Here is a 15057-nt window from a genome sequence, read left to right as displayed (position 1 = left end):
TACGATGTTTCATCAAAAAATGAAATCATTTCAGTTGTTGATTTAGTACTGAAAATTTGACTGAATTATCTCCTTATTAAATACGGTTTTATATGTTTAATAGGTGTTTAAGAAAGAGGTCAGGTGCTCATGTTCATTCATAAAATTATCGTTCATTCATGAATTTATCGTAAAATCAAAATCACTACACAGGGTCACACAGGTTGTATACGTAGTCAAATGATTACCTGTATAGTATCTAAATATAGACAAACTTAACTGACTCCCCTTACTGTAGTGTGTGATAACATTTTGTGAGGGAATTCGATGTTTGCTATACCACTGTTCATTTCAACGCACTTTATGACGATACCACTTTATCAATATGAATGAAATTTTTTGCAGTGTTTTAAGAAATAATTTTACTTTAAAATCGCGTATCATTTGTGAACTATTAAATGTTTTACAAGGACAAATTTTCTGTATAAAGTCAATAATTGTGTGAACCTTTAAAGCCCAAACTTTTTATAGCCTTAAATACGCTAATGAAAGATCCGAAAACTATACCCATACAGAACGACATGTTTTTGAAATTGTAGCAAAACTTTTGGTTGACAAATTTTAATTCGTTATTGCATAAATATTAACTTGAAATATCTGTCATTTTCTCCCTACCCAGTTTACCTCTATTACTCATTATGATGTGGACTTGACATTGTTATTGAATCTTATGCAATTTGATTGGATTAAGTTATTATTAGATTACCTTCAAACTTTTCATGCTTTTTCGTACGAGTATATTGATTAAATCAGAGCGTGCATGAATGTGTACAGAAAATTAAATGACCTGCAAACTGGACACTGGACCAGTCCATATTATGTTTTATCAATGAATAGATTTTTTTTTTTATTTCCCAAATTACAGGGCCCATAAAGGGCATAAAATCAGATACAATTGATTTACATTATTGGTAACAACAACAATAATAGCGGCATATAAATAGATATTTAGTATATAAGCATTGGTCAGAATCAGATGAATGAAACTTAAGGTATGAAAGGTAACAATTGCCACTTTTTATCTTTTCACATAATTTTCCACATACACATTAGATAAATTATTTTTGATAGCCTATTGCGGAGAAAAAAGAGAAAGTTTACTGTATTAACGTTCTATTCCATTAAATACGCCATTTTTCGAAGATAAATGCAGAATAACATTTATGCACGGCTACGCCAGGTAAAATTGTTGTTTATCCTAAAAAAAAATACAATTTTCAGTTTCATTAGAATATTATAATAATAATAAATCCCAAATTTATGTAGTCATTAGATAAAGTCCTTATATGTCCGATCTGCCTATTTTTGGACATCAAAAGACAATACGATCGTTTTAAGGTCAATTTCGTCTACCTCACACAATCTTGTTAGGCACTATAATGAAATGGACCTGAAATTTATTTCACATGTTTCCTGAAAATTGATAAATATCAAAGCAACATAGAGCTGTTTGTTCTAGTTCGTATAATGACAATTTAATGTCATGTTTGTTTGTGATGACCCCCCTTTTCGGGATTGCATCAGAATTATAGTTATCTCGTATCGCATGAGGATGACACATGTCAACTGAGCAATTATGTTTGGGACTTAGTTTTAAGAAATGACGTCAAAGTAACATTATGAAAATATTTTTAGTAAGCTGAAATATATATTTATTTTTTACATGTTTATGTCTTGTAAGATATTTTATTTCTGTCCCGTTTTTCAACATTTGCGTCTGGAAAGTTGAAATGTTTTAACTGAATGGTTAATTTAAATTAATTATGAAAATGGTTAAAATTAAATCAATAAAGGAAACTATTGCCCAGTTACAAACACTACCAGGGGATAATCCATATCTTGTTGTCTCCTTGTGAAATATAAAACATATTTAAAATGATTTCCTGCTAAAGTCTTATATTGATATAAAGTTAAAACCGTCTTGCTTCTCACTAGTCAACACTCCTGTCCTGTCAGGTTTTATTCTTATATATATGGATGAAAAATAAAAGTCCACAAAACATTAACATGGCAGCAATTGCTTTTACAGCCTTTAAGACTTTGATTTTTTTTACAGAAGAGTGTCCACCATGCACTTGCATTACACTATAACAATAGTAGAATAGTATGATATACAAATAGATGAAAATTATATATACATGCAACTGTAATATTAACATAATATATAACAACAAACCATGCAGTGTATTCTCTGGAACTATTATTATATTAGTATAATAGTCTAAGGTATACTGATTTGTATCACTACATTATAATAGTTATTACGGTGAGGTTGAATTTCCTGTCATTTATTCATCATCCAAGCACGAACTTGTATAAGAAAAAAAAAATCTCTGTAAATTAACCTCAGTTTCAGGTATAGAGATGTGATCTGTTTCTGTGACATGTGCTTTTGACCATCCACAAGAACCTGCGGTCATCCGATGTTCAGTACTTCAGTACTTTGATTAATTCTGATCACAATAAGTATTTTAGATTTGCAGAGCTGTAGAGCTAGAAATTTACCGAAGCAATGATCTACTCACCAGTTTGTCAAGTGGAGCTGGTAGTTTACTACACAAGTTATATACTGATGCATTGATTGCTGAAGCTGACTCATTCAGTACAATGAAGTGGTCAATCTCTTGTATAATGAACTTACATATAGTACAGCCTGGAGATGCCTTAAATAGAAACAATAATAATTTCTTATAGTTACCTAAAAATATCAACAATAAAGTACAGTGTGAACTTAGAATTAAATCAATTGCACAGTCAGGAATAGCCTATAAACAGAGTATTAAAAGTATTATCTTCCAAGGAAATAGATATAATAAAACAAAGCCTTTACTTGCCAAAAAGATAGACAATAAATACTGGTCTAGTTCAGTCCACCCTTGACTAGAAATGCAAACATTATAGAAAATCATACTGATGCCTTCAAATAAACGCTATACAGAACAGCAAGATATATATTAGAACAAAACTAATAGAAATGTTGGTATACTGTTCCACAGAGTGGACATAAACACCTATACTTTGACTATGCTTGACATGAGGAAGTAGCTTTGCCAAAGCTTCAGCATGCATGTTAATATCCATACCTGTTAATCTAACATATAAGAGGAGACACTATGTTCACGGAATCATTCCCAAAAACATAAGCTCCTTGAAGAAAGGTCCAAATATCCTTCACTGAGGAAAAGTTCCATTTATTCCATCCCCTAATTACAAATATCTGTGTTTCCTCCAGATTGTGTTTCTGGAGTTTTTGATGTAACAAAAATTGTGTGTTTTGTTTATTTGAATTTTAATTATACACAAAATTTATGGGATTTGTTAAGCATGTCATTGAACTGCCAACTAATTCAATTACCTTATGGAGTGATTTCAGTTTTCACAATATGCAGAGTACCACCTTTTAACTTTTTAAAGGAGGCTCTGTACCATTGTATTACTGATATATATATATGTCAGCTTTTACACAGGCCTCTTTTTTGGCGGCATAGGTGATGGAGCTTAATTTTCATTTACCAAATCTCTCCATTTTAACATCTACAAATGCTTCGACACTAAACACATAGGCAATGCTCCATATATATGGAGAAAATACAGGAGAAGAACAAAATATGAGCAAATATGAAGTGGAAACCAATGACTAGTCTATATAAGCTGGTGTCTGGTTCCAAAACACAGTTGTCATCTTTGGTTTTATGCTAATTTAAAAAAAAGTTCTCAGTGTTGACTGTGTAAATTGATCCTAATATTTTTCATACACCCTACCTATTGTTTTCATAAACTGAAACGGTCTCTTAATGGTTTAACAATTTGTTGAAATGAAAATGTACTTTGTATTTTCACAATTTCTATTATTGATAAAATCCTACAAAATTTCTCATTTTGCATTATATGTCCAAAATGGAACCTTTAAAGCTCAGTACGGGTATATTTAAACGTCCATTTTTATGGATAGGTGATAATTTAAATAAACTATCTTATTATCAATCAATAAGGAATCCATAATCTATTATTCCTTTTTAAAACACATATCACATTCAACATATATAATATATCATAAATCTTTGTTTTAATCTACAAAATTCAATGCTGTAATTGTTAACAATGAAGCTCAATATATATGATTTTTAAATCTAAATATAGATATAAAATATAATTTTTTGGCCCATGAACTTTAATCTTTGAAACCAAGGAAGTAGAATACCTGTACAAGATGGCGTTATCAAAATCTATCATAAAAGCTCAGGATATTATTTCTTGTAACCTTTGTGAATCAGAGACCAAGTTAAAATGGAAATGTCTTGACTGTGACTTGCTAATGTGTAATAAGTGTTGTGATAAAATTCATCCGAAATTCAAAAATGCTAAAGACCACACAATAGTAGATATAAAACAGGTAGGAGTGAGTGGTGGCAATAGAAACATTGACTTAACAAACATCAAATGTAAAGTACACACAACACAATCATGTTGTATATTCTGTAGTAATTGTGATAAACTTGCTTGTCCCAGCTGCATTACAAAAGGTCATGCTGGACATACTTTCATTGAAATAAAAGAAGCATATGAAATGAAAGTAGAATGGCTAAAAAATCGGAAAGGACAATTAGTAATGAATGAGACAAAGCTGGATGATGGACAGAGAAAGCTTAGGCAAGTAACAGATATGGAGAATTCGAATTGTCAGAAGACCATTCAAAATATTCAACAGCAAAGGGAAGCATTAAAAAGAGAGGTAGATAAATATGCTCTCAAACTTATAGAAGAAGTTAATCAGAAAATGAAAAGCATCAAAGATTCAATTTCTAAAGAGGAGAAAAATGTCACAGCAAGCAGACAAAAAATGAAAAATCATTTTAAGACAGCTGAAGAAATGCTTACTACATTGGACATGTCTTTTTTCTTTGAAAATACTGACATCTTAAAATCATTGGATGATGAAATAGAAGCAGTCAATGATATCCATAAAAGTGTGCCAAAGTTTAAACCAGGGAATATTTTGCAATCAAATATTGGAACATTGTATGAAGATGTTAGTTCCAGCAATAACGTAATAGATATGAAAGTGAACAAGGAGTTCACCGCTGAATTAAAATATTGTCAATATATATCTGCTTGTTCTGATGGTTCATTGTGGATAGGTGATGGTACCACTAAGTTCTCCCACAAAGTAAAGCCAGAAGGGAACATTCTCACAACAGTATTTACCATAAACACTTCAATAGGAGGTATAGCAGTCACATATAATAATGATCTTCTGATTGCAGATGGAACATCAAAGCTAAAACTTGTAAATGGAAAGACTGGGAAAGTCAGTGATTCAAAGTACAGTGTGGATCCATTATTGATAATTTATGTCCATATAGCCAATGATCACAAGGTTATTGTAGGTGCAAAGAGTCCTGGTCATATCTTCCCTGTGACAGGAAGAAGAGTTGTGATTGTAATGGACCAGAAGGGGAATCATCTAACTGTGTATGAACAAGAAAATCATAAACAAAGAATATTTTCATTACCATTCAAAATTACCAGCACCAGTAATGGGAATATTTGTGCTGTGGATTGCCTTTCAAAAGATTATGTAGGAAGGGTGTTGGTTTTAGGTAAGGATGGAGATATTTTAAATGAATACTCTGGGTCTCAAGACATAAGCACAAAGGATAAACCATTGCAGATTGCCAATATAACAACTACACCATCAGACAACATCGTTGTTATTGCTCTTAACCATCACCTCCATATCCTTAACAGTTCTGCTAGTCTGATATCCTACTACAATACAACAGACATAGGGATAGAGTGTCCATACTGCCTTGTTTTCACAAGTCCAACAAAATTCTATATGGGATGTTCACCGCCTACAACCAGTACAACAAATTCCAAAGTCTATGAGATTCAGTGTTCCGGATTTTAATAACAAATCTAATTTATAAAGAAAATTTGCAAATAGCTTTCAACTTTTCAAGTGACAAATCAAAATAGTAACATTCATAAGGCTATAGTGGAGTTATGATGGTAGATATAAAAATATCATAAGTATTTATAATTGTAATTCAAGTCGTGATTTAAAAAATAAAATCTTTTAAGGCCTATAAGGATTTTTTAAAATACGGTCAACATTGAATATTATAACAATTGAGATTTTTGTTAAGTTTACAGTTTGCCAAAGCCTCTCAAACAAACCTAACAATTGTTAATTTTAAAGATACAAATTCTCCTGGTCAAGAAAGAGAGTTTGAAGGATAGATATTTTAAAGTTTGTTTAAATTAGCATATATATATATATATATATATATTACCGTGTTTGGCTCATGAAAATGAAATTTATATATATACTGCATATATATATATTTTAATGATACAAGTTACTGCATATGTATGGATGTTAAACTAGTAACTGCAGAAATTGAAATGTTTCATTATTTGAAAGTGTTTGAAATTGTTAATAATTGAATTCAACATACTGGTTAATATAGAACTCACATTTACCGTTTCCATTTGTTTATGTTTTGGAGTAAGACTTAAGAACATTATTGAAGATAACTGTAGCATATGTACTTCTATTGTCATGTATAAACTATTTCAAATAACACTGACAAGAAAATTCAAATAAAGTAGATAGACATTTTCAAAGTGATAATCTATGAGCTAGTACTGGGTTGTTTAACCACTTTGACTGTCTGTGAGTGACCAATTTTGGGCCGATATCTGAGATTTGTTGCTTGTTTCATTTTTTGGTACCATATGTTTAAAAGTAAATTTTCAGACAGAAACAAATACTTTTTTTAATTTTCTGAGAAATGCAATTATTTAAAACATTTAACTGTAGTAGTTACAGCTTAGTTTTAAATACAGTCAAACCTGGGTAAACCGGACCCTGAATAAACCAGCTTCCTGTCCTTTCCGGCCAAAAATTGAAGTCCCATTTTTCCCATTAAAAGTCTTTGTAAAAATACTCTCTGTAAACCCTACCCTGATGGATGCCGATCTCATTGAACATTAAAACAACGCGAGAATATTGATGCAAATGAAAGTAAGACTGAAGATTAGAAAATGAAGCTCCTTACTAGTGTGGTAGTTTTGGCATGGTATCTTATGGCTACGAGAACCAGTTACTGTTACTATTGAATTTAGCCACTAAATAATAGATAATTCACTTCATCAGGACATAAATGTCATATTTTTGCTATTGTGATGTAAGAATACACGAATGTATGTAAAATGAAACAAACACGTCATCATTCCAGCAATTAATTGAGAAGGTTTTCTTCCTTCTTTATATCAGAGCATATCATAAATTTATGTCATTAGAAATCAGCAAGTTACACTGTATTTAAGTGGAGCATAGCGTTTTATTTTTAACTTTCATATTTGTATTTAAACAGTAATTTTCCTAAAAAATATAAATCATAAATATATTTCATAACTATTCCATGAAACTGCAGACATTTCTGTATTTAATTAAAAATTGGACAAGAAAAAGCTTCAGTAGAATTTTTACTAAAAAAGTTTTTGTATGAAATAATAGGGAATATTCCAAAGGTGAAACACTTTGACCTGAGACTATTAACAATGTACTTTGTAATGGCTGCAAAATATTTGGTGCTCATAAGGCACCACCTATGGAGAAGAAACATCTATAGGCTATTGTAAAAATATTATGGAAGTAAAAAACTCTACTGGTAATGTCTTTTAATCATTGCACACTAGAAAATGTAGAATTTTTTAAATTAAATACTAGTTCAAACTGTTATGTTCCACAGACTGTATTTTAAAAATGTTTTATTGTTTTTTTATGCCCGTTTATGGGACATAATATGGTATACCGTTGTCCGTCTATCTGTACGTCCATCGTCCATATGTTGGACAATAACTCAAAAATGCTTTAACCAATTTTCATGAAACTTTGGTGAATAATTTGTATCTATTGATGTGAGCTCCCTTTCAATTTTAATAAATTTTAGAATTTACGTTTTCGAGTCATGGGGATTTTATTCATAAAAAAGGGGTAATTTTCCAGTTTTCAGACAATAACTCAAAAATGTTTTGAGCAATTTTTATTAAACTTTGGTGACTGGTGTATATCTATTAAAACAAGCTCCCTTTATTTTTTTATAAATATCTGATATGGCATTGAGGAGTTATGGAACTTTATTTGTTGAAAAAGCGACGGGTGTATCATGCACTCATGGTGCAGCTCTTTATCTATATGATGATATAAAAATGTCAAAGTAATAAGACAAATTAGTTGTATTTTATTAAAAATTAGCTGCTTATTATAGGTGTAGGTGATATTTTTTATTAAATCAATGCTATTTTATAGAAGTTAACTATCCTGTGCTTTTATTTGATAATTAAACAGCGCCTGTTTGATTGTCTGAGGCAAGATTTTGACAGCCAACTGAGTAATTTAGTTAAATGTTCAAGTCATAGATGTATGGTTCACAATTTTTTGTTACAGTATTATTTATGTAAACCAATACAAGTTATTTATAAGACATATATTACCAAAATATGACTTAGTAGTCATAATTTAGCTATAGAATGTGGACATTACATGGTAATTTCTAGAAGAAATACTAGTTTTTGCAAGGATGACATTGAGGACAATATACATTTCATTTTAAAATGTCCCACCTATCAGGGTCTTATATCTTATTTTATTTAACCTTATTATTGGAGAAAACCTTCAAAGAAATAAATATGTACAATTAATGAGTTCAAAAAATTTAAGAGAGGTCGTTAATTTGGGTAAATTCATATTTTCTGCATAAAACTTAAGAACTGACATGTAATATGTTTAACAATATTTTATGCTATTCTATGTATACTATATGTATCTTATAATGTATATATATAGTAGACTTTAGTAAATAAAGATTATTATTATCCTGAATAGTAAAATCAACTAATAAACATATTATTTAATGCTGTCTCTTATATCAATTTTGAATTATCAGGTTATAAGTAGATTATATGTCAACACTGTTCATGCTAGTGCCAAATACTCAAATGAATTGCCGTATACAATTTATCTTGGATAATACATGTATTACAAATGAATGGCTCCATTTAATAAGTTTTCATGTTTTGTTTCATTTTCTGGAAGGATGTTTTATACGGTTATAAAGTGGAATTTGTTCATGACTGTCAATTTTAGGTATTGTTGCAAAGGAATTGTAAATAATTTCTAATGTATATTAACATTTGTGGTTGGTATTTACTTAATAAAATTATATCTTACAAAGTCTTATCTTATCTAATGTATTTTCATTGAAAAAATAAAGCAACGTTGCTTTGACTGTCAGTGAGAAAGATACAACCAAACAATATTTTAAAGAAAAAAAAACATCATAACCTCACTGTTGTTTAAGCCTTTAACAATGACTTAGTAACAGCTTCTCCTATGTCATAGCTGTCCAGAAAAAAATGGTACTAGTATTGATAATAAATTTGTAACAGTAGGCTACATCACAAAAACTGTGGCAACAAATAATGAACTACATTTAACTGACTTGGTGTAGGCATCTATGGAATGTTGTTGCTGGAAATGTATTCCCAATGATGAATTAACATACCATAAACTGTTCACCTATCAAACATATTTACTGACAAACAGACCATGCATACTTTAATTGTTTAAACCTGGAGAATATCACCACCGCCTTTCTAACAGATATTAAGAATCTAACATTGACAAGAGTTTAAGACGAGGAAATCTAAGAAACATAATGCGAGATTTCCAGTTTTAAACAAGTCTTGTTCTAGTGATGGACGACTGAAAAACTTCCTTGCAGAGCCTGAGATATATCTTTCTTGAATTTTTGTTAATTTTCAAATTTTTTTCTTACCCATTGAAACATTCAAAAAGATGGAAACCATTCAAATATTGCATGAAAAGCAGAATTTAGCATGTCTCATCAAGGAGATTGGGTGAGACAGGAGTATTTCATCCCATAGCATACCAGTGATAGAAAAATAAAACATGGTCAAAATCAACAACAAAAAATGACATCGAATCTTACAATGCAAAAGATAAACACAAGTATATAGAACCTGCCGTACAAGATGGCTTGAACATTGGTATTCTACAATCACAGAAATTGCCTCATAACCAAGTTGGCTTGATAAACCAATGAAATTTTGTTGCCAGGTACTCCATTAGTTTTCTATAAAATAGGCAGAAGAAACCAAATAGACAATCAAATTCATAAGTGGAAGAAAAACCAACCACACCAGCCACCCAATTTCAAACTTGATCTGTGTTTTATGGTAATAAGCATTGTGTGTAAGTTTTATAACATTTGGTTGAGGCAAACTAAAGTTAGAGAAGGGAAACGAAAAATTACGCAATTTTTATGTTTATAAAGAGGCATTACTCATGAACAATAAAAGTGACTCCACCCAATTTCAAATCTGGTCTGTGTTTTGTGGTAATAAGCATTGTGTATAAGTTTTATAACATTTGATTGAGGCAAACTAAAGTTGGAGAACAAAAACCAATTTTGGGAACATACGCGACGGATGGAACAGACGGACAAGAGTAACACTAAATGCCCCCTCCGCTACAGTGGGGGCATGAAGAAGACAACAGCCAACAAAAACACTAGATATAAGACTAAAGACTGAGCAACATAAATCCTACCAAAATATCAGTGATATCATGAGCTCAGAAAGAGTAAGCAGAGGCTTCTCCACATGTTCAAGTTCATATCTCAAGATACTAAAATATAACTTAACTGAAGCAAATCAAAAATGGTACATGTATACTTATCACATACTGTGAAGGAAAACTTACCTAAATTTATTACGAACCATAAAAATTGAGGGTAATATATCAGACTTACATAAGGCACAATGAAGCATCTACAGACCAAATACAATATTTAACTTTCTACTAAAATGAAATAAACTAGGTAGATCTGTTTAAGTAGACTAAAACTTATGTCTCCCCTTCATCTGTAGACGTCACTCAAGTAAAAAAAATCACATTCTAAAACCAGAATGGAATCCGGTATCCATTTGTCAAATTAAAAAATGTGTGGTTAATGGTTTGAGATCTGAACAGTTTATATAAGGGACATGACCCCAGTAAAAAAACAATTGTTATACTCAAAGGTGTTGTCATGCTGATTAAGAATAGATATGGTTTAGGGGTTGGGATATGAAAATTTTCAAGCTATTTAACCATTGATGACAACACCTATGGTTATCTAGAAAGGTCTTAATAAGGAAATTCAGATTATATATTGGTTAGGGGTTGGTATCTGAACCATTTTTGAGATCACAAATTTATCATATGAGGGGCTGGGCATGACCTCCAAGGGCAAACTCTTAGTTGCACTGAAAAGGTCTTGCAATGGCAAGCAAGAATATATATGATTTTGGGGAGGACAAATATATCAAATATTTGACCTTGATCTTTTCACTGACCTTGAAGGTCATCATCCATAAAAAGCAACACATATTGTAGGGCTGCACCCATTTGTCAAATACCAAAAGCCTATGTCAAAAGTGAAAAAAGTAATTTAAAAAAAAGTATTTTACCTTGAGGTCATAGATCAGGGTCATATGATGGTCATGATATGCAACACATAATTAATATGGCAATACACCTTCATGCCAAATATCATAAGCAAGTGTCAAAAGTTAAAAAAATAATAGCCCATACAAGGTTGTATGAGAAGCAGAAGAATCAGTCAAAGAAAAAGAAACACTACTAAAACATAATGTCTTCCTTTGTAGAAGAGAAACAATAAAGTATGGAAGAAATGGAATACAAAAACCATAAGAATGAGCCTTTCAGAGATAAAGTAAATCAAGGATTGTTGAGGTCTTTTACTTTCCAAAATATGAGTTTAAGAGGAGGAAATCTAAAAAAAATAATGGTGAGATTTTCAGTCTCAAAGACTTGTTCGAGTGATGGTGTGATTGAAAAACTTCCCTAAGACAGCCTGAGAAATATATTTCTTTATTTTTTTCAACTTTAAAGGGGTATGTCAGGTATAATCCACATAAATCTTCATATAATCACTTCCAATCTGTTAACAAATATGATAAAAAGACTAAACTATATTTCAGAGAATAAAACAAAGAAATCAAGGATGGTCTAATTCTTTTACTTTCCTAAATATGTGGATTTGACGATTCAGTTTTACGGATTGCAAAGGAAAATTCATCTTTCAGCAGAGCAGAGAAAGCAATGTGCAAAATACATTTATTTCTAACCTTTCCATTGAAAAATGACCAAATTTACAAATTTATCATCTACTTTAAGGGGGCATTTCAGGTATGCACCACATAAATCTATCTCTGTAAAAACATATAACAATTGGTTGAAAAATATGATAAAGAAACTAAACAACTGAACACAGACAGATGTGGGGTATAAGACAGCAATATTTAAAAAACACTAAAACTAAAACTAGAGGCTCAAAGGAGCCTGTATTTCTAACCTGGTATATATATATCTATACACAACATTGTCATATGATCTTATAAAATACTAAAAGAGAGCATGGTGCATTTGCAGCTTGAATTTTACTAAAATGTTCAAGAGGTTTCCCGTACACCACCATCATTTATTCGTCTGTGAATTCATGAAATAAAACTGCATAAAGCATTTAAGGAATTCATAATGTACTATGTGCTAACAATGATGCCATGTTTTGTCATCCAATCAACGTTGTACATTAACAGAAAGATCATTTTGTCTTCTAATTATCAATCTCATTAAGGTTCAAAATATTTTGACTATATTTCCAAAGGATCACATGGCCATGATTTCCCCAAATCAAAATGAAATGAGGTTCTTTTCAAAATATATCATTCCTGCCTGCTTCAAATTGGCCTGGTGGATACAGAAACATTGGTTTCAGACAGACAGAAAATGGATGCAAAGTGATGACCACAGTTCATGTGGCCATGTGGACAAGGTGAGCTAAAATGTGGAATTATACAATGACTCCATCATTCCATGCAAAGTTTGTAATTCAACTATTAAAAAACATATTTAGCTCACCAATATATATCTGAAAAAAAATCAGTTCAATATCTAAATGCATCACAAAATAAATAGACAATAACTGTATAGTGTCTTTAAATATCAGCTGTATTTGTATGAGGCTAAGAAACAGGTGTAATGCGAGCTTGAGGGAGCTATTATTCCTGTTTCAAGCCTAGCACAAATACAGCTGATATTTAAAGACACTATACAGTTATTGTCTTTATCCTGCAATGAATTTTGTACATTTTTTTCCATCCCAATCGTTGAAATTTGTTTTTGAAAGAAATCGACATGACTTAAACGCGGACTGCGATGAGGACCCAAATTGACCCGTAACGAAAACATTAATTTGACATAACCGTGTGCTCGCAACAGAAGCAGGATACCAGGAGACTGTATCTGTCTAGTATATGTATATTGCTGCGTGTTATCAGTACACCTGTATTAGTATAGTAGAGAGGTCGATTGCAGGATAAAGTCTAGTCTACTGCTTGATTTTAGAATGCTGGAAGGTTAAAAAAGGGTGTCCCCTACAAGGAACATTGACTTATTTACCTTTATATTTTCCAGTTCTTTTATAGATTCTAGTGTAACTTCTTCATATGATAAACTTCCATCTAAAATTGAAAAAAAATATTATTCATAAAAATATTTACCAGTATGATTATTGAAAGTATAGATCAAAGTCAACCAAGATAGAGATCATAAACTTCATTTTACATGGAATCTTGTAGTTGTAGTAAAATGTCTTTCAATATATAAAAATATTTTTGTTCCAGATGACCTATGAATATTAAATGTAGTTTCAGGTGAGCATGGAGAGCTCAATACCTCTATTACATTAGTATTTTTTTTTAAATTGAAAAAGTTATAACAATTAAGCTTTATTTTGATGCAAAACTAGATCCATGGAAATGAAATAGTTTTAGTTTGGCTTAAATCTTTCAAAGTTTGTGCAGTGAGATATGTTAAAATGAAACAATTTGGATTTCAAACCAAGATTCACTCGCCAAAAAAGCAAGTGTAGGTCACTATGTGGCCTTCAACAATGCGCAAAACCCATACTGCACAGTGTGAGCTATTAAAGTTTGTTCTTTCAAGAATTAAATGTTGATATGCAAGTTAAATGTATTCCAAACTTTTATACATCTCTAGCGATTTAAAAGCATAACATATATTATACACACTTGTCTAGTGTTGAAAACTGTATGTTGACCTTTCAAGCATGCCTGTCAACTGACCTGTATTCTGCAGGTTATACCCGTGAACTTCCCCTTTCACACAGGATTTCTAAAAATGACCTGTTTTCACCCGTATTTTTTACCGGTATTGTGTCCGGTATTTAGAAGTCAAATATACATTTGGTTTTATCAGCTTTTTCCTTTTGAAAAGGTAAACAATGGAAAAGTCAAAACTTAGGATTTGCTTAACTACCATGCCGATGACAGCTATCAAAACATTACATTTGATTGAAAAGTAACAGTTCGAGAGAATTGTCTTGTTAATTGTACCCCAGAAAATTGAAGCCAGTCAAGCTTGACTTATCCAAGGATGTGATATAACTATACAAATCCTTGACATATCTCTGCCCTGATTAAAAGATTTGCCGTGGGCAAATATAAATTATCTGATGAAAATCATTTTAAAACAATTTGAACCTTTTAATACATTTCTCTTGGAGAGAATAAGTTTAATGTCACTTAAATGTAAAAGCTTTAAATCAAATCTGTATGCTCTAGATATTGCAATGAAAGGAAACACACTAACTTCTTTCTATTCATCTTCCTCCTGTGTATAGGAGCACATTAGCTATAATTGATTTCTAATTACATATATAGCTGGGGTTCATGACATTCATTAATAAAAAGTAGTGTGAATAGAACAATAAGAGGGCATTGCTTTAAGGTAGATGACCCATTCTTTTTATAAATTTTTTTTAAAAAGCATGATATAAACTACATTTTGGCAAATTATTAAAAAATTCTATGGATTATAATTTAGACCTTAAACAGATA

The 15057-nt window shown here is 31.1% G+C and overlaps 1 protein-coding gene across 2 annotated transcripts in view; it reads right to left on the bottom strand.

The window, feature by feature from the left end:
- LOC127709288 (uncharacterized) overlaps positions 1-15057 on the bottom strand; it is a 145342-nt gene that overhangs the window by 87079 nt on the left and 43206 nt on the right. For both annotated transcript variants that reach the window (XM_052214746.1, XM_052214747.1), the window contains exons 19-20: positions 13598-13659; positions 2565-2702 (exon numbers count right to left, since the gene is read on the bottom strand). In XM_052214746.1, coding sequence (XP_052070706.1) covers positions 2565-2702; positions 13598-13659 — 200 coding nt within the window. The remainder of the gene's footprint in view (positions 1-2564; positions 2703-13597; positions 13660-15057) is intronic.

This window comes from Mytilus californianus, unplaced genomic scaffold, assembly GCF_021869535.1.
Source record: "Mytilus californianus isolate M0D057914Y unplaced genomic scaffold, xbMytCali1.0.p SCAF_7, whole genome shotgun sequence".
Classification (NCBI taxonomy): domain Eukaryota; kingdom Metazoa; phylum Mollusca; class Bivalvia; order Mytilida; family Mytilidae; genus Mytilus; species Mytilus californianus.
This window is presented reverse-complemented; position numbering and strand designations above follow the sequence as displayed.